Genomic DNA, 26,711 nt, shown 5'->3' with positions numbered 1-26,711 from the left:
AAGTGACTGATGAATAAGGCAGTGACCCATATATGACTTTGGACTGGGGTGCTCGATGTGAAAGGGCAAAATGATAGAGAAGAACATGCGGGTGGCCTAAAATATGAACAGTGCAGCTGTACCACCTCCCACTACTGGCAGAGATGTGCCCGAGCCATGGGAAAGAGCGTTCTGGCCGGGAGGAGGAGCCGGGAGGTGGGGGAGGCGCCTGGTCAAGCATAAAAATCTGACTATGTAACCAAGTGGACACTCAGATGTGTCTGAGTTGCCTGCTTGGAAGTCTTCCAAGTGTACTTTCTTTTGCTAAATAAACCGCTACCTGCTTTGCTGTTTGCATCTCTCATCTGAAATTATTTTTTTGAACCAAGGACACAGAACAAGATTGTGGAACTGGTGACAGTTTGAGCCTGGGCCCTTATGCATCCACCTCAATTCCTCTTCCCAAAGTTCTTTTTTTTGGAAATGTGTTCTTATCACTGTGTCTGCTGATCATGGTGAAGGTGTCTACATCAGAAGACCTTATATTTATCTTTGTTTTACTTCATATGTATATATATTTGGTGACAGAGAGAGGGTCAGATAGAAACAGACAGACAGGAAAGGAGAGAGATGAGAAGCATCAACTAAGATATTGCAGCACCTTAGTTGTTCATTGACTGCTTTCTTATATGTACTTTGAATGGGGTGGGGAGGCTACAGCAGAGTGACTACCCTTGCTCAAGCCAGCAACCTTGGGCTTCAAGCCAGCGACCTTTGGGCTCAAGCCAGCGACCATGGGGTCATGTCTATGATCCCATGCTCAAGCCAGTGGCCCCACACTCAAGCTTGTGAGCACGCTCTCAAGCCAGTGACCTTGGGGTTTCAAACCTGGGTTCTCCGCATCCCAGTCCGATGCTCTATCCACTGTGCCACCGCCTGGTCAGGCTACTTCATATCTTTTTTAATTGTAGTTTTTTGCTTATGTAAAAAACAAAACAAAAACAAAACTAAGGATCTAAGATTGCTTAAATACTTTTTATAGCAACTTTGTAATATTTTGATTTATTTGACTAAAGCATATTTGAAACTTGAATGTGTCAGCTTGATAACTTAATGAATACTCTAAGATACAGATCTTTTTAGTATCTTTGCTCTAAACTGCCATTACTGTTTGCTAGTTACCTTCTTCTAGAGCAGAAGAGAACAAGCTCCCCTTAGTGTTACAGTCCACTCAGTGGAGTAAGGGAGGAAGTGTGGTGTGGAGAAAACCTAAGTAGTGAGCAAGGACCCGTGTTCTGGGCCAGTGTGGTTTCTCCAACAGAGTTGTCTCATGCTGGGCAAGACACTTAACATTTCCAGGCTTTAGTTTCTTCATCCGAAATAGGAGGGGATTGGGTTATTCCAGTCCGGAAATGGGATAATTGAAGATATTTTAATTTTACCTCAAAATTTCCATCTTCTCTGCCCCTTCACACCCAAAAAGCATTGCAGAGAGGTCACATTGCTGCTTAGGAGGAGGTAAGGTTAGGCTCAGGGATGTGTTTATTTACTTACTTTTAATTTTTTTTTGTTTTTTGCATTTTTCTTTTTTTTTTTTTTAACTCATCTTTTTTTTTTTTTTTTTTTTCAAATATTTTATTTATTGATTTTTTAGAGAGAGAGGAGTGAGAGAGAGAGACAGAGAGAGAGAGAAGGGGGAGGAGCAGGAAGCTTCGACTCCCATATGTGCCTTGACCGGGCAAGCCCAAGGTTTCGAACCGGCGACCTCAGTGTTCCAGGTCGACGCTTTATCCCACTGTGCCACCACAGGTCAGGCTGCATTTTTCTGAAGTTGGAAACGGAGGCAGTCAGACAGACTCCCGCATGTGCCCGACTGGGATCCACCCGGCATGCCCACCAGGGGGCGATGCTCTGCCCATCTGGGGCATCGCTCTGTTGCATCCAGAGTCATTCTAGTGCCTGAGGCAGAGGTCATGGAGCCATCCTCAGCGCCTGGGCCAACTTTGTTCCAATGGAGCCTTGGCTGCGGGAGGGGAAGAGAGAGAGAGAGGAAGGAGACGGGGAGGGGTGGAGAAGCAGATGGGCGCTTCTCTTGTGTGCCCTGGCCGGGAATCGAATCTGGGACTCCTGCACACCAGGCCGACGCTCTACCACTGAGCCAACCGGCCAGGGCCTACTTACTTTTAAATTTAAAAACTGTATTGATTTAATTAATTAATTAGTTAATTTTTTGTGGCAGAGGCAGAGAGAGGGATAGATAAGGACAAACAGGAAGGGAGAGAGATGAGAAACATCAATTCTTCGTTGCGGTTCCTTAGTTGTTCATTGAGATTTTATTTTTTATTTACATTTTTATTTATTGAATTTAGAGAAAGGGAGAGAGAGAGAAACATTGATTTGTTTTCCACTTATTTATGCATTCATTGGTTGATTCTTTTTTTTTTAAAGATTTTATTTATTGATTTTTATTTTTAAATTATTATTTTTTATTTATTTTAGAGGAGACAGAGAGAGACAGAGAGAGAGAGAGAGAGAGAGAGAGAAGGGGGGAGAAGCAGGAAGCATCGACTCCCATATGTGCCTTGACCAAGCAAGCCCAGGGTTTTGAACCGGCAACCTCAGCGTTTCCAGGTTGACGCTTTATCCACTGCACCACCACAGGTCAGGCCATTGGTTGATTCTTGTATGTTTCCTGACCCGAGTTCAAACCTGCAACCCTCGCATATCAGGATGATGCCCTCTAACCAACCGAGGTACCTGCCAGGGCCAAATGTAAGGTATTATATTACTATGGCTGAAACTGGCTTGATTGAAGGAAATATTTTTGTGAATAATGGGAAATAAATTTGGTCTTTGGGAACTGGATTATAGAGGACCATGAGAGCTATAATCAGAGGGGTTTTATTTGGGTCTAGCAAATTAAACTCAAGTGTTAACTGTATTAGATCAAATTACTTAGGTTATCAAGAATTATTGGCATTGCTGCATAAATGCCTGACACTAATAATAAAGACTGATATTTATTAGTAGTATGAGGTGTCATTTATCCTCACCAGTATTAGGAAAGTACTATTATCTGTATTATAGAAGTATCCAGGACATCAGAGTTTAGGAAGATAAAAATAACTTCTTAAGGTTTTATTTTTTATTTATTTATTTATTTTTACAGAGACAGAGAGAGAGTCAGAGTGAGGGATAAACAGGGACAGACAGACAGGAATGGAGAGATGAGAAGCATCAATCATTAGTTTTTCGTTGCACATTGTGACACCTTAGTTGTTCATTGATTGCCCTCTCATATGTGCCTTAACCATGGGCCTTCAGCAGATGGAGTAACCCCTAGCTTGAGCCAGCGACCCTGGGTCCAAGCTGGTGAGCTTTTGCTCAAACCAGATGAGCCCACGCTCAAGCTGGCGACCTCGGGGTCTTGAACCTGGGTCTTTCGCATCCCAGTCCGATGCTCTATCCACTGCGCCACGGCGCCACCGCCTGGTCAGGCACTTCTTAAGGTTTTAAAGACAGGATATGTAATTTCATATGGAGAATGACAGTGTATGTTGAAGCTGGAGCTGGGGATGGAATTGGGAGTGCTACTTTTTGAAGAGGTGACATTTGAGCTAAATATTAAGGGATGAAAAAGAACAGCCACGGGAAGAGCCTTTATGGCAGAGGTGTAGCAATTGGGTAAACCCTGAGGTTGGAAAGAATTGGCGTGTGTCTAGCGTGGTTCTAGCACAGGGACCAAGGGGAAGTGTGTGTGTGATTAGGACAGAGAGAGAGATAAGGGTAGAAGTCAGATAACGCAGGGGCTTGTGATTTGTGGTAAAGTTTTCATTCTATTCTAAGTGCAGTGGGAAACTGTTGAAAGTTTTTAAAAGATTTTATTTATTGACTTTAGAGAAAGGAGAGAGAGAAAGTAGGGAGGAGCAGGAAGCATCAACTCCTATATGTGCCTTGACCAGGCAAGCCCAGGGTTTCGAACCACAGTGTTCCAGGTTGATGGAGTTTCTGACTCTGCACCATCACAGGTCAGGCATCGGAAGGTTTTTAATAGGAGTGATGTGATACGACTTTCTGTGTGTGTGTGATGATAAAAATTACATAAAATGTACTGTGTTAACCATTTTTAAGTGTGTAGTTCAGAGGCGTTCAGTGCAGTCACATCACGCAGCCATCACCACTGTACGTCTCCAGAACATCTTCATCATGCAGAAATGAAACTGTACCCTAAGCTTCAAACCATAACTCTCCATTCTCCCACTTCCCCTGCCCCTGGTAACCACCATTCTACTTTCTATCTGTGTATCTGACTGTTGGAGCTGCCTGTGTTAACAGTGAACAGCACCAGATGTTAGACCTTGGTCCTTGCGTTCTGGCTAAGAAAGAATTCAGAGGGAAGACTCAAATACAAGTGAAAGTTTATGTAGAAGGTCAGCGGTAGAAGATAGGAGCTGTGGAAGTAAGCCAGCTGGGCTGTGCAGACTTGGGAAACAAGCTACAGAGGCAAGAGAAGGGCTCTTGTAGCTGAAGGGAGAGAAAGGCAAAAAAAAAAAAAACGTGCCTGGGGGAAGGGGAAGAGGAAAAGGCCGCTGTGCTACAGAGAGAGAGCATGCGCCAGGCCCCTTGCCTTACAGGTTTTCTTGTTTGTTTTTGTTTTTTATTTAGTGAGATGAGGGGAGGCAGAGACAGACTCCCACATGTGCCCAATCGGGATCCAACTGTCAAGCTCACTAGGGGGCGATGCTCTGCCCATCTGGGGCTATTGATTTGTTGCAGCTGGAGCCATTTTTTAGCAACTGAGGAGGAGCCCATGGAGCCATCTTCAGTGCCCAAGGCCAACTCACTTGAGCCAATCAAGCCATGGCTGCAGGAGGGGAAGAGGGTGGGGAGGGGAGGAGAAGCAGTTGGTTGCTTCTCCTGTGTGCCCTGACTGGGAATGGAACCCGGGACTTCCACACGCTGGGCCCGTGCTCTACCACTGAGCCAACCAGCCAGGGCCTGTTTCCAGCATTGGCTATTGTGACTATAATGCTGCAATGACCATTGGTTCACGAGTATCTTTTTGAGTCCCTGCTTTCAGTTCTTTTGTGATTATACCCAGAAGTGGAATTACTAGATCATGTGGTAATTCTGTGTTTATTTTTTTTGAAGAACTGTCATACTGTTTTCTACAATGGCTGCAGCACTTCATGTTCCTACCAGCAGTGCACAAGAGCTTCAGTTTCTCCATATCTAAAACCAACACCTGGTTTTTTGATAATAGCTTGTGGGGGAGGAACAAACTTTACTCTCAAGATTCTTTTGGTTGGTGTAATAATCAAATAGACATGGGACAGATTAGCAAGAGAAGATAACCAAATTTAACCCATAAATATGTGTAGGAATCTTACATACCTGAGAGAGTCAGAAACCTCATATACAGGCAAGGTTCAGAGACAGAAGAGGAGCGTGGGTATGTAAGCCATCCGGAGCTAGGGACGAGGTAAGGTGTGTTGAGGGCTTCAAGGGTCATTGTAGGATGGTAATAAGAGCAGATGCTTAGTGAATAGAAGTTTGTCCAGCCCTACAGTTAGGCCAAAAGAGGTTATTTCTGGTCAGCTCTTATTCTGGGCAAGTCCCCCACTTCAAGTTTGTAAGGCCAGCGGCCACTGCCATCGTCATGGCCATTCCCATGCAGGTTCCCATTGGATTCGGGCAGACAGTAAAGAAACAGTGGAGAGCCAAAAAAAATGGTGGGCCATTCCTTTATTCAAGTCTCATACCGGCTAATGAGCAAACAGACACACAGGGCTCACAAAGCCACTGACAAATTCTCCGGTTCCACAACCAGGAGAATCTTCTCTGGTTTTTTCCTAGAATCAAAGGCCTCGCCAGTCCCAAAGCCCTTCACCTCTGGTTCCCCAGCTTCTCCTCTCTCTTTCCCTGCCGTCTTGGCTTCTTTCTCAGCACTCTGCATCCTCTCTGCTCTCACTCTTCAAAACTGGCTTCCTCCTCTTTCTCCTCCTTCTCTCCTTTTAAAACTTTTCTGATGCCAAAACCCCTCCTCCAGCACACATTAGCATAACAATGGCCCTTACCAAGCAGGAAGGTAATTGGCAATTTCACAGATCACATACCTGGTGTCCAGCGCCATTTTTAACAACAAAAGTGAGCAAACTCAAAAAACACAAATTTTACAAACTCACTTGCCCAACAAAGTCCAAGTAGGTGTTCCATGTCATACCTGAAGAACTGACTTGTAACTTTGACTTTAATGGCCCTATTTGTTGCTATCTATCATTGCTGCTTCATGAAGAAATTTGAGATTTGGACAGTGGTTACCAAACTTTGCTCTACATTGAAATAACCTAGGGCTCTTTAAAAAATATTGATGCCTGACTTCCACTCCCAGGCATGCTACAAATATCGATCGACTTACGACCCATGCAACTTACGACCATTCGACTTTACGACCACAATTGCTAGCCACGCCTGCTCCGCGTCTGGCAGCGCAAGCGTTGCCCAGCTGGGCGTACGACAGTGCGGACCAGCTTCCAGCAGCACTACCATCTCTGCGTGCACCATTTCAACTGTTATCCCAGACTCGGTATAGCAATTTGTGTTTTGTGTCTTGGATATTTTTCATCAGACCCCTCCCAAGATGTCTACCAAGAGGAAATTGTCTTTGCAAATATTAAACCAGTTGTACTGGTAATGTAGTGTTTTACTTAAACCTGATGAATGTAAAAATAAGAGACAAAATAGTGTAGAGATGATACAAATGGGATAAAATGAACAAAGAAAATTATGATATATAACAATAATGAAAGAAAATTATGATAAAATATGACTTAGAGATTTTTATAACATCATTTCACAGTACTGTACATATAGCCTACTCAACTTATGACCAAATCATGTTACGACCGGTCTGTCGGAACCAATCGTGGCCGTAAGCTGAGCACTAGCTGTAATTTATTGAAATGGGGTGTGACCTGGCACTGGGATTTTGAAAAAACTCTCTAGGTGATTTTAAGGTGAAACATTCCCTGAGTTGAGGCCAAAGACTGCAATTGTATCCTTGTAGGAATCTTAGTCATCTCTGCTGGGCGTGCTTGGAATTGCTTGTTTAGAGGGACCTTAGAACAGTTTTCAGGCCTTCTTGGGTTGCTTCAGAGAATTCCTCATGGGCCTTTGTCCTGCTTGGCCCTTTGTCAGGCTTAAACTGGTTCTTGGCAGTCTTTTTAAGTTAGCGAAGGCTCCAGGGTGTCCTTTCTTCCTGGGAGCTGTCACACCCACTTGCTTCTTTGGTGTCCTTTTGTAGTTCCCTAGTGCAGAGTGGGGTTAGCTACTCCCAGCTTCTCCCCTCTGCTGCTCCCAAAGAGAAAGCCTTTTATAACCACTGTTTTACTGTAGAAACACATAGAAAACACACTGTTTCACTATAGAAAAGCATACACAAACCCAAGCAAGGCACAAAGCATGCACACTTTTTTACTGTAGCAGTCCCTATAAAGCTTTCTGCCTTCTCTCTGCAATGGACTGCTTTAATTTTGTTGAGGGCAGTGGTAAGCGGACACGTTTCATACAGAGTCAAGGCTCTGAAGACCTTTCATGAGGCCTCTTTCTGAATCTGATGGTACAGTCAAGTGATATTCAGTCAGTGTAGAGCATGAAGGGGCTCGTAATGTTTGCAGCTTAGGTCTGTGGGGCCTCACACTGAGGTGCTGGGTATAAACTAGGTCTCCTTGTTGCCTGGGATTTATTACTTTGAAGGTATATCTTTCTCAGCTCTGTGTCCTCCTTGCTCGCTACCAGTCTGTTTTCATTCCGTGTCTGGTGGTGGTACTGTCAGTGTAGGTAGCTAGACATTAATAAGGGAAAGGAGCAAAGAGAAGCAGACACTGAAAAGCCTGCTTGCTTCACTAGGAAATGACAGCTTCAGACATTCCGGAGGATGGCAGCCCTGCCCTGCTAAGGGGATTACCACTCCTCCTTCCCTTCCCCGTGTAGGGAGGACCAGCTTTCAGTCTCCCCAGAGACTAGACTACTGGGGGGAGGAATAGCCACAGGAGACATTCCTCTGCTGGACTGTGCCCAGAAGTCAAGATGGCACTGGGGGCATCTTCCACTTTGAGTCATGGGCAGTAATAATGAAGGGGCCACAGAGGCCTGTCAGTCTAAGCTAGGAAAAGGATTGGATTAGTTAGGGGAAGGATCCAGTACAGCTTGAGAAAGATAGGGAAGTTGGTTGGTTAGTTTAAAGGTTGCCTAGTTCTCTCCAACCTGAAATAATATAATCCAAGCTTAACAAAGAGCTGGCTTTCTTCTCTCTCTTGGGAGCATGTGCTCACCCCATTCGTTTCGGGCATTCCCCAAGTAGCCGTGCAGTGCCAGGAGCTACATGGGCTGGCCCCTGCCTGGGAGTCGGCCACCGTGACTCCCAAGTGCAGGCTTCAAGCAGGTACCTGAGCAGAGTGCCAGCCAGAGAGCATCCCAGAACACAGACTGCTGGCTGGCTGAGGACGCGCTGGACTGAATTCATGGCATGGGAAATCTGGACACTGGTCTTTGTACTGAGCCAATGAGGACTAGGCTGGACTTGATCCATGGCAGGACGGGTGGAGATGAGACCTGGGAACCTGTGGGCAGCCTCCGTTTCAACCCCGAATGAATCTTATCACGAAGCTCGTGCCCCCACACGCGGGTCTCAGTGCTTTCCTGACGACTCCGTGGAAGAGCCTCGTTTCCACCCGCACCGGTCCTGCCCCTCACCCTGTAAGCAGAGCTCGTGGGGGTGAGCAGGCTTTCATTCTGAAGCTTGTACTTACTTAATTTAATTACTGATCTTAGGGAGCAAGTGAGAGAGAGAGAACAAGCAACAGAAACCTCATCTGTTTCTGTATGTTCCCTGACCAGGGATGGAACCAGCCACCTTTTCACATCAGGATGATGCTCTCACTGGCCGAGCTAGCTGTCCGGCCAGGATGGAGGACTTTGCTTTTTATAGATTAGGCTCCATATGTTTGACCTTTTCTGTCCACTCATGGTCCCTTATCCCTCTGTGGACCCCCTGTTCTCTAATGTCATGGGATTTGTCACTTTTGTGGAGTTTTATAAAACCTATGAATTCTAATAGGCCTGGGTTTAAGGACCCTTTTAATTTTAAAAATTTATTTAGAGAGAAAGAGGAAGGGAGAGAGAGGATGGGAAAGAGAGAGAAAAACAAAACACTGATTTGCTTTCCCACCCATTTATGCATTCATTGGTTGATTCATGTATGTGCCCTGACTGGGGATCGAACCCGCAACCTTGGCGTATTGAAACTACACTTTGACCAACTGAGCTACCCAGCCAGGGCTTTCAGGACCCTTTTTAAAGGAAGGGAGAGCCTGAATGGAGATAAAGATTCTGAACTTGTGGACTTGTAACTCTTGCCAAAGTTCAGGAAGGTGACGTTGTTACCAGACTAAAGGGTTCCGTTTACCTTTGCGCATCAAAGCCCAATCAAATGTGAACAGGAGCTCACAGCAAAAGAAGTGGAGGTTTATTAGTTGAGAAAATGGCACCAATCCTGGAGTCACAGGTAAGCCAGTGCTAAAAGACCTGGCTCCCTCATGGCTTCTAGGGTAAGGTTACTCAGAGGAAAAGTCATTAATCTTGGTGGCTAAAGGAGTCAGAGTCATGGGCTCTCCTGATTGGTTGGGGCCAGGGTATCTGGCCCTGTTGCCAGCCATGGCCTTGCTCTGTCTGACCTCATGAGGGTGTGGTCAGTAGGGTCATTCTACTTTCATGGGCCTGGGGCTAAAACACAACTGAAGTCAAGTTATCTTTAGCTTGACTGAAAAAACTCTGTCTGTGGTCAGCAGACCCCAGGCTTTGTTCTTAAGATCGATTGGTACTGATCAGAATCTGATGTCCTAAGGATTAATGATAAAGGAAGGGAGTGGCTGGGCAGGAAGGAGAAAGGGCCGTGTTAAAGACATGGAGTTCCTGCACAGTTACAAAGTCTGTTGGCCTGGATAAAATTCTTAGGCAGGTTAACCTCTCTAAGCCTTAATTTGATCATCTTTAATGTGAGAATAACAACTACTATCTTTTGGGGTTATTGCAAATATTGAATGAAATACCTCTTGTGAAGTGTTTACTTCAGAATCAGGCATATGAGAACTCAATAACTGTTCACCGCTCAGTTTCTGCTATTGTTTTTGTTACTGTTGTCCGGAAAGAAAGGGTGTATGGAACTGCATGCTAGCCAGAACAAGGGCCAGGTAGGTCCTGGGCATGCAGTCTGAACCACCAGAGGCATGGCTAGATGGAGAAGACAAACATGTCTACCGTCCTGGAGATGACAGGGCTTCCTATACAGTGGGTCTGGGGAAGAAAGAGGTACGTTATTTTGAAAGAATTTACATTGGCTAGAGATAGGAGGCCGGAGGGTGGGAGAAGGTGAGCCAGAGAAAGTTCTGGGATAGTCCTTAAAGAAATATTTGATGCTTCTAGATTGGCTGTGGGCAACAGTGGAGTCTGGGAGCAGGATGTGGTGGCATCTGGTGGTCCTGTATTCCTTTTTTTTTTTTCTGTATTCCTTTTTATAAGAACTGAAATAGCTGCCTGGCTGTTGATTCAGCTTCCATGTACATTCAGGAATGCGAGCAGTCTTTTGTTGGCTTTGCACCCCCACCCAACCCCGCTGTTAACTGATTCACCTCCCTGGTCACTTCCTCCCGCCATTGTCCTGCCGTAATTTAATTTTAGGACGTTAGGATATTTCAGAAATTTTCTCTTGTTTTCTTGCTATGAAAGAGAGGTGGTTGCTTTTCCCTTCCTGGTTACTTGAAGATTGGCTGCCATCATGAATAACACAGTAACTATTTAGACCAGGAAGTTCATGACCAGCAGATTACTTCAGCAGAAACAAACGGTCACTAGTGTCCTTCACCCTGGGAAGGCAACAGTACCTAAGACAAATTCAGGAAAAACTAGCCAAAATGTACAAGACCACACCAGATGTCATCTCTGTGTTTGGGTTCAGAACCCATTTTGGTGGGCACAACAACTGGCTTTGGCATGATTTATGATTCTTGGGTCAGGCAAAGCCAAAGGGACCCAAATACAGACTGGCCTGTATGAGAATAGAAGACCCCAAGAAAACAGGGAAGGAAACGCAAGGACAGAGCGAAGCAAGTCAGCGGGACTGCGAAGGCCGGTGTTGATGCTGGCAAGAAGGAGCGAAGATTCCTCAGAGACCTTAGCCGTGGGCATTGCGCAGATTTTTCATGAGAGGATTAGTAAATTCAGAACTGTTATGAGGGGAAAAACAAGGAGGGGTGGTGGTGAAGAGCCTGAGCTTTGAATACTACCTCTACCACTGTCCAGTCGTATTACCTTAGGCACGTTATTTAACTTCTCTGTGCCTCGGTGTTCTTACCTGGTAAGTGAGAACATTAGTGTGGGATGTTGTGAGGATTAAATGAGTTAATTCATATAAGGACTTTGGGACAGAATCTGAAACAAAGTGATTGTAGTAATGGTTGTTGCTGTTATTTAACAAAAACTACCATCTTTGCCTCTGGTTTTGAGTCTTCCTTTTTTGGCCTTGGGTGTGTGTAGTGACCTATACTTTCTAGGCTGCCATTTTAATCTTCACCTGCCAAAATATCTCGGGGTCTATGTTCTCACTTCTCCTCTGCTGGCTTTGCTTTCGAGGCCTGTCGTGATTGCTTCAGAACAGGCCCCCGTTGTGATTGCTTCAGGAAGGCCCCTGTTGTGATTGCTTCAGGACGGGCCCCCTGTTGTGACTGCTTCAGGACGGGCCCCCTGTTGTGACTGCTTCAGGACGGGCCCCCTGTTGTGACTGCTTCAGGACGGGCCCCCTGTCGTGACTGCATCAGGATGGGCCCCCTGTGGTGACTGCTTCGGGACGGGCCCCCGTTGTGATTGCTTCAGGACGGGCCCCCCGTGGTGACTGCTTCAGGACGGGCCCCCCGTGGTGACTGCTTCAGGACGGGCCCCCCGTGGTGACTGCTTCAGGACGGGCCCCTGTGGTGACTGCTTTAGGACGGGCCCCCTGCTGTGACTGCTTCAGGACGGGCCCCTGTGGTGACTGCTTCAGGACGGGCCCCCTGCTGTGACTGCTTCAGGACGGGCCCCTGTGGTGACTGCTTCGGGACGGGCCCCCCTGTGGTGACTGCTTCGGGACGGGCCCCCCGTGGTGACTGCTTCAGGACGGGCCCCCCGTGGTGACTGCTTCAGGACGGGCCCCCCGTGGTGACTGCTTCAGGACGGGCCCCGTTGTGATTGCTTCAGGACGGGCCCCCTGTGGTGACTGCTTCAGGACGGGGCCCCTGTCGTGACTGCTTCAGGACGGGCCCCCCGTAGTGACTGCTTCGGGACGGGCCCCCCGTCGTGACTGCTTCGGGACGGGCCCCCTGTGGTGACTGCTTCAGGATGGGCCCCCTGTCGTGATTGCTTCAGGATCCTTCCATTGGGCTTTGCCTTTTTAAAGGAGAAGGAGAAATACCTGTGACACATTTACGCTGGTGACCTGTATTTGAATAGACTCCTAAATGTTATATTCATAATTTTAGTAACAAATGACAAGAAGTCATTCAAAGAATTTTGTGATTATGGTGGCATTTTTTCAAAAAAAGATATTTTCAGTGAATTGACACTTATTTCTGCATGTTGTTAGGCCTGAGGGCCTCTTCCATTCTTGTCAAGGGGAGTGCTAACCTTCTCTCCTTTCATACAACATATCATTTATTTCTATTTTAAATTTTTGAAGAGCTGTGTAAATGAAACTGATTAAAGACCTAAAAGTTTGCTGAGTGGCGGAGAAAGTCGGCAAAGAAGGTGACATTGTTCCAAATCAAAACTATCTTTGTCTGTTCTGTTATGTTACAGGTCGTGACTAATGGCCTTTTTTCTTCTCAGTTTTACAGAGTTAATTCAGAATTGGAGGCAACCTTGCTGAAGATGAAGAATATACCCTATTAGTGGAAGAGGAGGAGGAGATTTTTTCTTTTCCCTTCGAAAGTCTTGCTTGTTCGGTGGCTTGCCTTTAGCTAGAACTTTCCTGCGGTCTGTTTGCTTCATGAGAGATGATTTTTACAATCTCAAGAAAAAATATGTCCCAGAAATTGAGTTTACTGTTGCTTGTATTTGGACTCATTTGGGGATTGATGTTACTGCACTATACTTTTCTACAACCCAGACATCAAAGCAGCGTCAAGTTACGTGAACAAATACTAGATTTAAGCAAGAGATATGTTAAAGCGCTAGCAGAGGAAAATAAGAACACGGTGGATTTGGAGAATGGCGCTTCGATGGCAGGATATGGTAAGATAACTACAATATTTCTAGTTTTCTCCTCTTTAGCCTATCCCCATTTAAAGATAGTCATGGAAAAAAGAAAAAAATAAAGATAGTCATGGAAATCTAACTCTTTACTTCATGCATAGGTCTTTACAAAGTAATTTTTTCTTGACTTTTTATGATGAAAATTCAAGTGTACTGAAAAATAGAAATAATATGTTAAATATCCATATATCCATTTTAAGTCTTTAACATTTTGCAATATTTGTTGAAGAATATTTAAATTATAGAAATTGTGACATTTCATTAGTGACTAGATATTTCCATATGCATATCTTTAAAATGATCTTTTCCTATATAATTAAAATGATCATATTTGATTCCTATTTACATTTTCCCAATTAGCCCAATATAGACCATCAATTATATAGTATCTGTTAATTCCTGTGAAGCAGCTTTTGCTATAATTCCGGTATTGTTTGTTACCGTTCTTTCTGTCACATCCCTGGTCTGGCTGTGTTTTCAATTCTCTATGCATACCATGTTCTCTCTTGCCTTTAAGACTTAGAAAAAAGAGTGAGAGAAGAACACTTTGTCTTCTTTATTTCAGTGGGGTTTTTTTGTTTTTTTTTTAGCTTAAACAACATGCATTTAATTCTCACTGATATGGAGGCTGAGAAGCCCAAGATCAAGGTGACAGCAGCTTTGGTTCTTTTTTTTTTATTTTTTATTTAGAAATAAAATTTTATTTTAATGGGGTGACATCAATAAATCAGGGTACATATATTCAAAGAAAACATTTCCAGGTTATCTTGTCATTTAATTCTGTTGCATACCCATCACCCAAAGAGAGATCGTCCTCCGTCACCCTCTATCCAGTTTTCTTTGTACCCCTTCCCCTCTCCCTCCTTCCCTCCCCCCACCCCCCGTAATCACCACACTCCTGTCCATGACTCTTAGTCTCGCTTTTATGTCCCGCCAATGTATGGAATCCTGCAGTTCTTGTTTTTTCTGATTTGCTTATTTCACTCTGCATAATGTTATCAAGATTCCACCATTCTGCTGTAAGTGATCCGATGTCATCATTTCTTCTAGCTGAATAGTATACCATGGTGTATATGTGCCCCATCTTCTTTATCCAGTCTTCTATTTTTTTTTTACAGTGGTTAAAAGCCTTTAAGCAAACTCTTGGCCAATACAGCAAGAATCCATAAAAGAGTAGTGTCCTTAACATGTTCACCAAGTCCAAGTTGGCCCCATCACCATGCCAAATCCCTGAAAAATGCAACCCAACCACAGTTCAGTCTGTTAGGAGCTGTCACAGGGAGCAGGAGTCCAGGAAAAGTCCACATCCAGGAAAAGTCCGCATGGCACTGGAATTGTTGTCACCATTCTATACTTTGCAGCTCATGTCCAAGTCCCAGTGACCGCTGCTTCTAGCTGGTAATGATTCAGGTAGACTGGAAAAGCCATCTGCAGCATGTGTGGAGATGGAGCTTCTGTTCTCCTCTGCCTGGAGAGATGAGACCAGGTTGCTTTTCCCTGGAGCTCTGCGACTGTGGCATGGTAAAGAGAACCTTGGGATACACTAAGCTGGGTGGCAGTGTTTTTTTTTTAAAGTTGTACAAATGTGTATTTAAAGAATCAAAATGTGTTATGATTCTTGTAATAAAAAGTTCTTCCATTCCCCAAGAGCCTTAACGTTTCCCATTTTTCAGAGCCTACCATTTTAAATGATTTAATCTGATTTTTTGGTGATTATCTCTACCTCTCAATAACATGCTGTATAAACTATTTTTTGGTTCTTCAATTATAGGTGTTATCTGTTAACTTCCCATTATGCATGGTAAGGGTTTGGTTTTCTTTCTCCCCCAGAATTGCATCCCACCTACCCCAAGCGACTTTCACACATACATGTCCTTCTTGTCCTGCTATTTTCCCATCATAATTTTTGTTAGAATATTAGTGTTTCTATTATTATGAGTGTGTTAATGGTATTCATTACTGAACCATGTAGTACATTATAATTACTTTTCCTTTCCTGTACTTATTTCTTATTATAAAAATATTATGTTTAGCCTGACCGGGTGGTGGCGCAGTGGATAGAGCATCGGACTGGGATGCGGAGGACCCAGGTTCAAGACCCCAAGGTCGCTAGCTTGAGCACGGGCTCATCTGGTTTGAGCAGGAGCTCACCAGCTTGGACCCAAGGTCGCTGGCTCGAGCAGGGGGTTACTCGGTCTACTGAAGGCCCGGGGTCAAGGCACATGTGAGAAGGCAATCAATGAACAACTAAGGTGTCACAAGGAAAAACCGATGTTTGATGCTTCTCGTCTCTCTCTGTTCCTGTCTGACTGTCCCTATCTATCCCTCTCTCTGACTCTGTCTCTGTAAGGAAAAAAAAAAAATTATGTTTATTACAAGCACTCAGATATTACAGAAATATACAACATAGATAAGTATTGAATAAAAGTACAGCAGAGAGAATGTCAGTTAATTTGGCATATATGAGAGGTGGCATACTTTTTCTTAAAAGGCTAAGTAGTAACTATTTTCAGGTTTGTGGGTTATATGGTCTCCCCTGCATTAAATAAGCATAGTTGTGGTTGTGTTACAATAAAACTTTATTTACAAAGACAGACAGACAGCTATAGTTTGCTGACACATAGTCCAGCACATTGTTTTATTTTGAACAAAAATGGAATTGTAGTGTGGATACTAGATTGCAACTTATTTGTTTTCACTTAATTACAGTGGATATCTTTTCATATTATTACTTATAGGGCTCTGTTGCCTCCAGATGGTCTTACCAGTCTACATGTCTACTACCACTTTCCCACTAGTGTGAAAATACCAGCTTCTCCACACTATACCAATTCTCTTTAGTCTTAAGTGGCACCTAATTGTTTGCTTTTGTGGTTTTTTTTGTTGTTGTTGTTTACAGGAGCAGTTAAAAGATTTTCTTGTTTGTTGGCTATTTGTATTGCTTGTATGTATGAGAGTGAATTGCTGGTATCCTTTGCCGATTTTTCTGCTAGGAAATTTCTTAATTAATTGTTTATAAAGACATTACTGCTGTCTGTATATGTTGCAAATATTTTTCCTGTTTTTTTTCAGTTGTGCAATAACTTGGTCTATTGTGAAACATGTTGATAGTTATTTATGGGTTAGTTTTATGCTTAAAGTTTTTTTAAAGTTCTGGTGAACTTGAACCTTTAGCCATATAGAAATCATTTAGCCTCTTACCGCTATACAGAAAAGCTAGTCAATCAAATATATTTATTGAATGGTCTTTACTTGAGCTATCCATCTTTTCTTATTCTTGCTGTGTAAGTACAACTGAAAACCCTGGGCATTTATATAAAGCAAATAGATTCTGGAAGAGAAAGAGTCAGACTGGCTAGGACTCAAGGAACAAGACAGTGGTGGTTCCCTGGTTTTCTCTTTACCCCGTATATTCCAGACCTGGAGCTGAAGAAGCCAGCAGCCTAGAAATACCAGCAGGCACAGACCAAAAAGACCCCAACAGAAGTGTGTTTTCTGTAGTTGAGAAAGTGGTGGCCCAGCAAGACAAAACTTTTGGACAATAACTATTCTCCTCCAGCCAAACAGAAAATGACTGTGGCTCACCACTCCCCACATGATAAAACGCCAAGTGAGAAGCCTAGAATTCCACCCTTGCAGGCTATCGTGAGTCATCCACCCATCCCCCCTGCACATGTAATCAGTGGAGATCACATGGATTTTGACTTCCACGTGGCAAAAAAGATGGTGTCCATCCCCCTCCCTTTGGGGTGATGTCAGAGGAGTCCTCGAGGAGAGTTAGGACTTTTACCCTTGCTCAGTGGTAAGGAGATCATCCCACCACAGTGTCAATAAAAAGTACATGGGGAGCCTGGCCAGGCAGTGGCACAGTGGATAGAGCATTGGACTGGGATGAGGAGGGCCCAGCTTAGAGACCCCAAGGTCACCAGCTTGAGCGCGGGCTCATCTGTTTTGAGCAAAGCTCACCAGCTTGGACTAAGGTTGCTAGTTCAAGCAAGGGGTTATTCGGTCTGCTGAAGGCCCATGGTCAAGGCACATATGAGAAAGCAATCAATGAACAACTAAGGTGTTGCAACAAAAAACTAATGATTGATGCTTCTCATCTCTCTCTGTTCCTGTCTGTCTGTCCCTATCTATCCCCCCTCTCACTCTCTTTCTGTCCCTGTAAAAAAAAACACCCCCCCCCCCAAAAAAAACCCCCAAACAAACAAAAAAACGCACATGGGGACCTGGAACTTCTACCTCCATTCAAAGGGAAAGAGGAACTCATCACCCTCAGGTGACAATGAGGCTAAGTGAAGAAGAACCTAGACTTCTGCCTCCACCTGGCAATAAGAAGGTGCCACCTGTCTGCCTGGCCACAGTGTTATCAGGCAAAACCACCTAAAATGGGAGGTTTAAGTAAAATCCAGAATCTCATAATGTGTAAATGTACAGGTTTGAAATATAAATCACTTGTCATACAAAGAACTGGGAATATTTCTAACTGAATAAAAAAGAACCAATGACGTTAGAAATTCTGGCCAGAGTTTATGATGTAGTCCTGAGTTTGAAGGCAGGACTTCAAACTCTGGAGGCAGAATTCCTTTTTATTTCAGGAACTTGTCTTTTTTTGATGAGGTCCACCCACATGATGTAGATACTCTTCTGTACCCGAAGTCTATTGGTTTAAATGCTCATTACACCTAAAAACTACCTTTATGGCAACATCTAGACAGGTGGATTTGTCCGGGCACCTTAGCCTAGTGGAGTTGACACATAACTTAGCCTAGCCAACTTGACACAAAATGAACCATCACAGGTGGTAAAAAGAAGTAAAGCTTATACCACTAAAAATGGTAAAATGACTATGATGTTATCTATGTTGTAATATGTAGAGAAACCACTAAAACTTTGCAAAGAGATACATTCAGAAACAGATGAATCAAGAGAATTATAAAAAATATTCAGGTAATTCACAGGAAGGCAGGAAAAAGAAAATAGGGAAGTAAAAAACAGAACAACAGAAATGAGATGGAAGACTTAAGTCTTAATATATCACAGTTTAAGTATAAATGTTCTAAAGAATGTTTGCCTTCTGGATTAAAAATCTGACTCTTATGTGCTATCTGTAAGAAACTTACTTCAAATTTAATGAGATTGGCTGGTTGAAAGTACAAGGATGGAAAAAGATGTATCATGCAAACAGGGTAAGGAGTGTCCCCATTAATATCAGATAAAATAGACTTTAGAGCAAAGAAAACAACCAAAGTCAGAGAAGGACGTTCTATGATTATAAAAGTGTGAGCCCACCCAGAAAGAATGACAACCGTAAATGTGCGTCTGACCAGTGGTGGCGCACTGGATTGAGCTTTGACGAGGATGCTGAGGGCTCCGGTTCAAAACCCTAAGGTTGGTGGCTTGAGTGCTGGCATGCCAGCTTGAGCGCAGGATCATCAACATGATCCCCAAGGTCCCTGGCTTGAAGCCCAGAGGTCTCTGGCTTGAGCCCAAAATTGCTGACTTGAGCAAGGGGTCACTGTCCCAACTGGAGCCATGCCCCCTCCCTACCGTCAAGGCACATATGAGAAGCAATCAATTAAAAAAAAAACTAAAGTGAAGCAACTACAAGTTGATGTGTCTCATCTCTCTCCCTCTCTCCTACCCCTCTCCCTTCCTGTCTTTCTCTCTTAAAAAAAAAATAATCTCCAAACTGATAAAAATAAAAGGAGAAATAGATAAATCCACAATTACAGTGAGAATTTAAACACCCTCCTTCTCAGGAGCTGTTAGAAAATCTTCAAGGATATAGAAGATCTGAAGAGTACAGTCTAATCAATGGAATCTTATCTACCACCAATAGCAGAATATATATATATTTTTTTAGATTCTACGGAATATTCACCAATATAAATTATATCATGGCCCATAAAACAAACCTCAACAAAATTAAAAGAATTGAAATGATACAGTGTGTTTTCTCTGAACTCAGTGAACTTAAATTAGAAATCAATAACAGATAATAAAATCTCCAAATAATTGGAAACTAAACACACTTCTAAATAATCTGTGGGTCAGAGAGGAAGTTTCAAGGGAAATTTAAATGCGTACGTAGAACTGAATGAAAATGAAAACAACATAAAAACCGTGAGACATAGCTAAAGCAGCTCAGAGAGGGAAATTTGGACACTCTGGACACTCATAAGTAAGTTAGAAAAGAGAAGTCTCAAATTCATTGTCTAAGCTCCCTTCTCAAGAACCTAGAAAAAGCAAAACAAAGCCAGAGCAAGTATTAGAAAAGAAATGATCAAGACAACAGAAATTTAAATGGAAAGAATAACAGTAGAGAAAGTCAATGAAACAAAAGATTTCATCCTTTGAAAGGGTAAAAAAAATTGACAAACTTTTAGCAAGACTGGAAAAATAAAGATCAACTGCCAATATCAGGAATGAAAAAATATATAGTATCACTACAGACCCTGCAGACACAAAGGTAACGAGGGACTATGAATAGCTCTACACTCATGAATTTAATATTTTAGATGAAATGGATCAGTTCATTGAGAACCACAAGCTACTAATATCATCCAATATGAAATAGATAATTTGACTAGTCCTATAACTGTCAGGAAAGTTGAATTTATAGTTTAAGAACTCTACCAAAAAGAAATCTCCAGGGACCAGTTGGTTTCACTGAAGAATTCTATCAGAAGTTTTAATAAGAATATTCTACAGTTTTTCCCCCAGAAAATAGCAGGGGAGGGAACACTTCCCAGGTCATTTTTTGAAGCTAGAATTATATTTATACCCAAACCAGACAAAGATAGTACAAATAAGAAAAACTACAGACCAATATTCCTCTTGAATATAGATTTGAAAATTCTTAGGAAATATTAGCCAACAGAATTCAGCAACATGTGAAAAAGAATTAAACATCATGACCAAATGGCATTTATTCTAGGAATGCAAGGCTGGTTCAGTGATCAAAAATCAATCAGTGTAGTCCATATTAACAAGCTAATTAGAGGGAAGAGGGTTTTACTATAAAGGACAACATAAGGAGCCTTGTGGTGATAGAAATATTCTGCATCTTGACTATCAGTGTTGGTATTCTGGTTGCGTTGTTGTATATGGTTTTGCAAGATGTTAGTATTGGGGGAAAGTGGGTAAAGGGTACAGGAATTTATGTACATATTCTTATAATTATATATCAATCTGTAATTATCTCAAAATTACCAATTTAAAACCCTAAACCAAACCTATAAAATGAGTAGTTCTTACATTCTAAGTATGCTAAAGGAAAATGAATCTCAGAAGTCCTATTGGAAGTAATTTCAATGTGGCCATTTAAACCGTTTACCTTCTTCATGATTTACATCATTTAGACAAATCCATTATGTAGCTTTTCTTTTCTCACTTAAAAAATTAGGCTTATTTTATGTTTCTAGGCACTTAATTTGTATTTAAAGTTTGATGGGAACATACATTGATCCCCTTATGAGATCTTAACAATGCGCCTTACAATCTTAAGTAGGGGAGTAATAAAATATTTGTTCAATAACATAATTTATTGAGCACCAGTGGGAGAAGGTAGTGATATTAAAAATGTAAAAGAGTAGACAATGTACATTTAATTAGAGAGTATATGAGGTTTTTGAAACCACTTTTACCTAACAGAGTGTTTTTTTGCTCTAATAGTCAAACTTTTTTTTTTTTAAGTTCAGTGAGAGGAGGGGAGGCAGAGACAGACTCTCGCATGCACTCCAACTAGGATTTACTCAGCAAGCTCTGCCCATCAGGGTCATTGCTGCGTTGTTCAGCAACCTAGCTGTTGCAAGCGCCTCAGGCGGAGGCCATGGAGCCATCCTAAGCACTTAAGGCCAACTCGTTCTAATCTAGCCATGGCTGCAGGAGGGGAAAAGAGAGAGAGAGAAAGGGAGGTGGAGGGATAGAGAGCAGATGGTTGCTTCTCCTGTGCACCCTGACTGGGAATTGAACCTCGGACATCCACGCGCCGGACTGATGCTCTACCACTGAACCAACTGGCCATGGCCCCAAAAGTTTTAAATTTGGATGAAGTATAGTTCCTCCTCCTCCTCCTCCTCCTCCTCCCCCTCCTCCCCCTCCTCCCCCTCCTCCCCCTCCTCCTCCTCCTCCGTTTTTTTCTTTTTTGACAGAGACAGAGTTAGAGAGAGGGACAGATAAGGACAGACAGGAAGGGATAGAGGTGAGAAGCATCAATTCTCGTTGCAACATCTTAGTTCATTTATTTTTTTCCCATATGTGTCTTGACAGGGATGGGGGGTGACTACAGCAGAGCGAATGACCCCTTGCTGGAGCCAGCGACCTTCAGCTCAAGCCAGCAGCCTTGGGCTTCAAGCCAGTGACTTTTGGGCTCAAGTCAGAGACCATGGGGTCATGTCTATGATCCTGCGCTCAAGCCAGTAACGCTGACCCTGTGTTCAAGCTGGTGAGCCTGTGCTCAAGCCGGATGAGCCTGTGCTTTTTCTGGTATCTTTTTTTTTTTTATAATTTTTTTTAATTTTTATTTTATTTTTTTCTTTTACAGAGACAGAGAGAGAGAGAGATAGACAGGGACAGACAGATGGAACAGAGAGATGAGAAGCATCAATCATTAGTTTTTCATTACACGTTGCAACACCTTAGTTGTTCATTGATTGCTTTCTCATATGTGCCTTGACCGCAGGCCTTCAGCAGACCGAGTAACCCCTTGCTTGAGCCAGCGACCTTGGGCTCAAGCTGGTGAGCTTTGCTCAAACCAGATGAGCCCACACTCAAGCTGGCGACCTCGGGGTCCCGAACCTGGGTCTTCCGCATCCCAGTCCGACACTTTACCCACTGCGCCACTGCCTGGTCAGGCTTTTTTCTGATATCTTAATAAGAGAACCATCAGCACATTTATCAGTTGTTGTTAGATAATTTTTCTGCAGATTACAGATTAGGGCTTGAGCTGCTTTTTTATTTTTATTGAGTTTAGAGAGAGAGAAAGGGAGAGAGAGGGAGAGAGAGACAGGAACATCGATCTATGTATGATTCCTGTATGTGCCCTGACCTGGAATCGAACTGGCAACCTTTGTGCCTCAAGCAGTGCTCTAACCAACTGAGCTATCTGTCTAGGGCTTGAGCTGCTTTTAAGTCCAGGACCAACAAAACATAACCATGTTAGCTGTAACTGAGCAAGTACCTAACGTATGCTAGGCACGTTTAGGAATCCTGAGAAAAGAGAATTCTAAGGAACAAAAGCGTCATCATTTCATTCTTGCCACCAGGTTGTTCTGCTGAAACCCTTTAACCTCCCAGATAGGGAGGTTAGAAGATATAGTCGGCCCTGGCCGGTTGGCTCAGCGGTAGAGCGTCGGCCTAGCGTGCGGAGGACCCGGGTTCGATTCCCGGCCAGGGCACACAGGAGAAGCGCCCATTTGCTTCTCCACCCCTCCGCCGCACTTTCCCCTCTGTCTCTCTCTTCCCCTCCCGCAGCCAAGGCTCCATTGGAGCAAAGATGGCCCGGGCGCTGGGGATGGCTCTGTGGCCTCTGCCCCAGGCGCTAGAGTGGCTCTGGTCGCAATATGGCGACGCCCAGGATGGGCAGAGCAGCGCTCCCTGGTGGGCAGAGCGTTGCCCCATGGTGGGCGTGCCGGGTGGATCCCGGTCGGGCGCATGCGGGAGTCTGTCTGACTGTCTCTCCCCGTTTCCAGCTTCAGAAAAAAAAAAAAAAAAAAAAAAAAAAAAAGAAGATATAGTCTTCCCCATCCTTTCTGGAAGAAATTTAAGTCAGAGCTCTTGCTGGTGTCTCTGCTGTATTAATCAGGTTCCTGGCATGGGCCCTGGATCCCAGCCTCCCCCACGTCTCAGACTGGAGGCTCCAGGTTTCCTGTTTCTGCATTTCATTGACTTTCTTACTTCGCTCACCCAGCTTTCACCTTACCTGCTTAGTCCATAGTCATCTTTACAAATTGCTTTAAGAAATTCAAGGTAAATGGTTTCCTTACAAGGGACTAACTTTCGAACCAGACTTTTAAGTCTGTTTTATTGCACTAGAAAAGGGAGAGTTTTCCCCATGTTTACAATGAAGTTCTTTAAGAAGCTCTATGTGTGAGGCTGTTGATTAAAATAATTAAGCCTTCTCTATTTGTGGTGTGAGCGTTTTCTCTAGCTCTCATATTTTCTTTCAGATGACTCAATAATTGTTCACTTTTTTCCTCAAACTGTGAAAACACAAATATTAAGTGCTCTGTCAATGTTTAATATGGTTTATTTTGATTTTTTTCCTTTAGCGGATCTAAAAAGAACCATTGCTGTCCTGTTGGATGACATTTTACAACGGTTGGTAAAACTAGAGAACAAAGTTGACTATATTGTGGTGAACGGCTCAGCCACCAACACCACCAATGGTACTGGTGGGAGCCTGGTGCCAGTGACCACAAACAAAAGGATTAATGCGTCAGGCAGCATTAGATAGCAATGGAGGATCACCTGCTGCTGCTACATCCACCATGGGTTACATCCTCGGGCAGAAACGCTTTTAAATTGCTGGCTAGGATAGAGCAATACTTTACAATTAAAGCTCGCTGCATTTTCAAGGAATATGCTGGATTCATGGAACTCTAATTCTGTATATAAATTTTAAGAATTATTAGTTTGCTTTCAGACAGGTCTCCTCAGTGCTGTACTATCTCCTTAAAGGGAATTTGGTAACATGGTTGATGTGGTATGCAGATAGGTGATCTTTGTATAAACCTTTTGTGTTTGAGATCAAGCTGAAATAAAAACACTGAAAGACATGGCTTCATTTGTATACAGTATTTATTGAAATATATAACATGTTTTTCAGACAAGTGAAGAATATTGTTATTGAATCACTTTGTCCTTTGTTCTCAATAGATATAACTGTTAGACTAACACTGTTAGAAAGTGTGCTTACTTCCAGTGCTGTATTTGTTATTCAGACTATGAGCAGAGAAAGGAAGTATCATGTTGAAAGTGATATTTTGAAATCATGACCCAAAGAATGTCTTCATTTGCACTATCCTTCAGGATAACTGGAGGTTAATTATTGTATATTTTTAAAATTTACATTTGTATGAGTATAAAATCTTGAAATGGGTAGTAACCACTGTCTGTAACCTATTCTTAACATTGGGACAATTAAATAACATTAAAATAGTAATCTCTAATCTCATATGTAACATTTTCTTACATGTATTCTGAAGAATAAAAGATATTTTTATGATGCGATTTAAAATAAGCATGATTTTTCACATACATGAATGCTAATTGAAAAGTTTAACCCTTTGAGTGTCTATGCTATGAGGAAAGCACATTATTTCCATACTTTGATAATTTTTGCCTTTATGTTGGCATGGGAAGGGAGACAGATATTTGTGAGACTGGGGCTCTTAGGGACTTTAGCCAGATGTATAGTTGTATAAAGGTATTTGTACCACATTAAATTGCTTAGAAAATGTTAACATTATATAAGAGTATCCTGCTTTATGAAGTTTTGGATTTGTATAATTGATACATTAAATGTTTGTTTTATGTAATAACCATTTAAAATAATTAAGAACATTTAAGGTAATTTAAATTATGAAGATTGACTATCTTTTCAGGAAAACATTTAATGTATATAGCACAAGAGATCCTAATCTTGGGTAATTCTAGTAGAGAGCAAAAGACACCTTTATTTAAATTTCCCTTGCAGCAAATTTAATTGCTAGATGGTGCCCTATATTTCATAGTATTTATTCTTTATAATAACTGCTGAAGTGCAGCTAGCTTCTAGATTTAGAGTATTGAATTTAGTTTTGGATATTATATTGTTCATTATTATAATATGCTACCACACATAGTAGCAACAATTATAATGTTTTATTAAAATAAGTATGAGAGAATATTGTTTCATGAAAAGTAGCTTTCCAAACTTTCTCTGTACTCTACCTTGATGTGAAGAACTTAATTATATACCATTGCCAGGTGAAGTTTGGAATAATTGTTCAGTCTTTCTTATTAGATGTGGACATTTTTTGTTTTTTGTTGTTGTTTTCAGGGATGAAATAAAATATATTATTTGTACTTACAAAGTGTTATTGTGTTTTTCTTTAATGGTGGCTCTGCATTTAACAAATGGTTAATGATTAAAAGAAATATTAGAAAATTTTGGTCTTTGTTCCATCAATTCCAGGTAACTTCTTTTTCATTTCTTTTTAAAAAATTTATTGAGTTTTAGAGGAAGGAATAGAGAGAGAGAGAGAGAAAGAAACATCAATCTGTTCCTGTATGTGTCCTGTCTGGGGATTGAACCCACAACTTTTGCATATCGGGATGATGTAACCAGCAAAACGATCTTGCCAGGGCCAGATAACTTTTTCAAAACAGGAAAATGGAACGTTGTCTTATTCAGGGTAGGAGAGACTGAGTCCAAGGAACAAGACTGACGATTGTAATCAAAGGTATTTTCCTAGGTTTGGTACCTTCAAATTGAAGTTTATTGTTGAGATTTTGTAAGTCATGCCTTAGTATTTATATCTCAGTTAATTAGGACATTAGCACATAAGACATCACTAAAGATACTAAAAACTTTTTAATTTCTTTTAGAATGTCTTTGGGTTTACTTATAAAGTAATTCAAATATTTCACATAATTAATGATAACTTGGATCTCATTTATCTTCTAAGAAACACTTAGGATCTTGACTCAGTTAAGTAGACTATAGAAGCTCAAGTCTGCCTTTTCAATGTTACCACATTCTTCCTTATTTTGAATTTAGAGAATCTACCTCATCTTGTTTAATTATATCTCAGAAGCCTAAAGCTTCCATAGGAACCTCTGACTTGCACCTTAGGTTTAATTGCAAATAGCTAAAAACTTTCAACATAGTACCTTTCCCTTTTTTATAGAAAGTATTTATCTGGAAAGGGGACATGATATAAAGAAAGTGACAAAAACAAAGGAGTTGATTGAAATCATTAAAAAATATATTTATTAATTTTCTAGAGTGAGGGAGGGAGAGAAAGAGAAAGGGACATCGATCTGTTCCTGTATGTGCCCTGACCAAGGATGGAACCAGAAACCTCTGCACTTTAGGACAGAGTTCTAACTAACCGAGCTCTCTGTCAAGGGCAATTGAAATCATTTTTTTAGTACTTGAAATCCCTTGATTCTTAACAACTTTTGGTTGGGGCAATGGTGGGGTTTATCTTTTGAGAGAACTAGAGAAGGAGAGGAGAAAAAGAAACAAATATGAAAATGAGAATAAATACAGAAAAGCAAAATGTGGGGAAGAAATAGGAAATTTTTCTACCCAGTGATAACTACTATTGACGTTTTAGTAACTGTGAACCTGAATTCCCCTGCTGACACTCCATTAACTTTTTTTTTTTTTTAAAGGGAGA

The 26,711-nt window shown here is 42.2% G+C and overlaps 1 protein-coding gene and 1 pseudogene across 1 annotated transcript in view; one reads left to right on the top strand and one right to left on the bottom strand.

Moving 5' to 3' along the window:
- CCDC126 (coiled-coil domain containing 126) overlaps positions 1 to 25,400 on the top strand; it is a 32,480-nt gene extending 7,080 nt beyond the window's left edge. The window contains exons 2-3 of the mRNA XM_066354162.1: positions 12,895 to 13,299; positions 23,595 to 25,400. Coding sequence (XP_066210259.1) covers positions 13,062 to 13,299; positions 23,595 to 23,779 — 423 coding nt within the window. The 5' untranslated portion in view covers positions 12,895 to 13,061 and the 3' untranslated portion in view covers positions 23,780 to 25,400. The remainder of the gene's footprint in view (positions 1 to 12,894; positions 13,300 to 23,594) is intronic.
- LOC136384287 (U6atac minor spliceosomal RNA) lies at positions 12,604 to 12,715 on the bottom strand (annotated as a pseudogene).
- Positions 25,401 to 26,711: the final 1,311 nt, after the last annotated feature.

Source organism: Saccopteryx leptura, chromosome 12, assembly GCF_036850995.1.
Source record: "Saccopteryx leptura isolate mSacLep1 chromosome 12, mSacLep1_pri_phased_curated, whole genome shotgun sequence".
In the NCBI taxonomy this organism is placed as follows: Eukaryota; Metazoa; Chordata; class Mammalia; order Chiroptera; family Emballonuridae; genus Saccopteryx; species Saccopteryx leptura.
The sequence above is the reverse complement of the archived record's forward strand: the minus strand, read 5'-3'. Positions and strand labels throughout refer to the sequence as shown.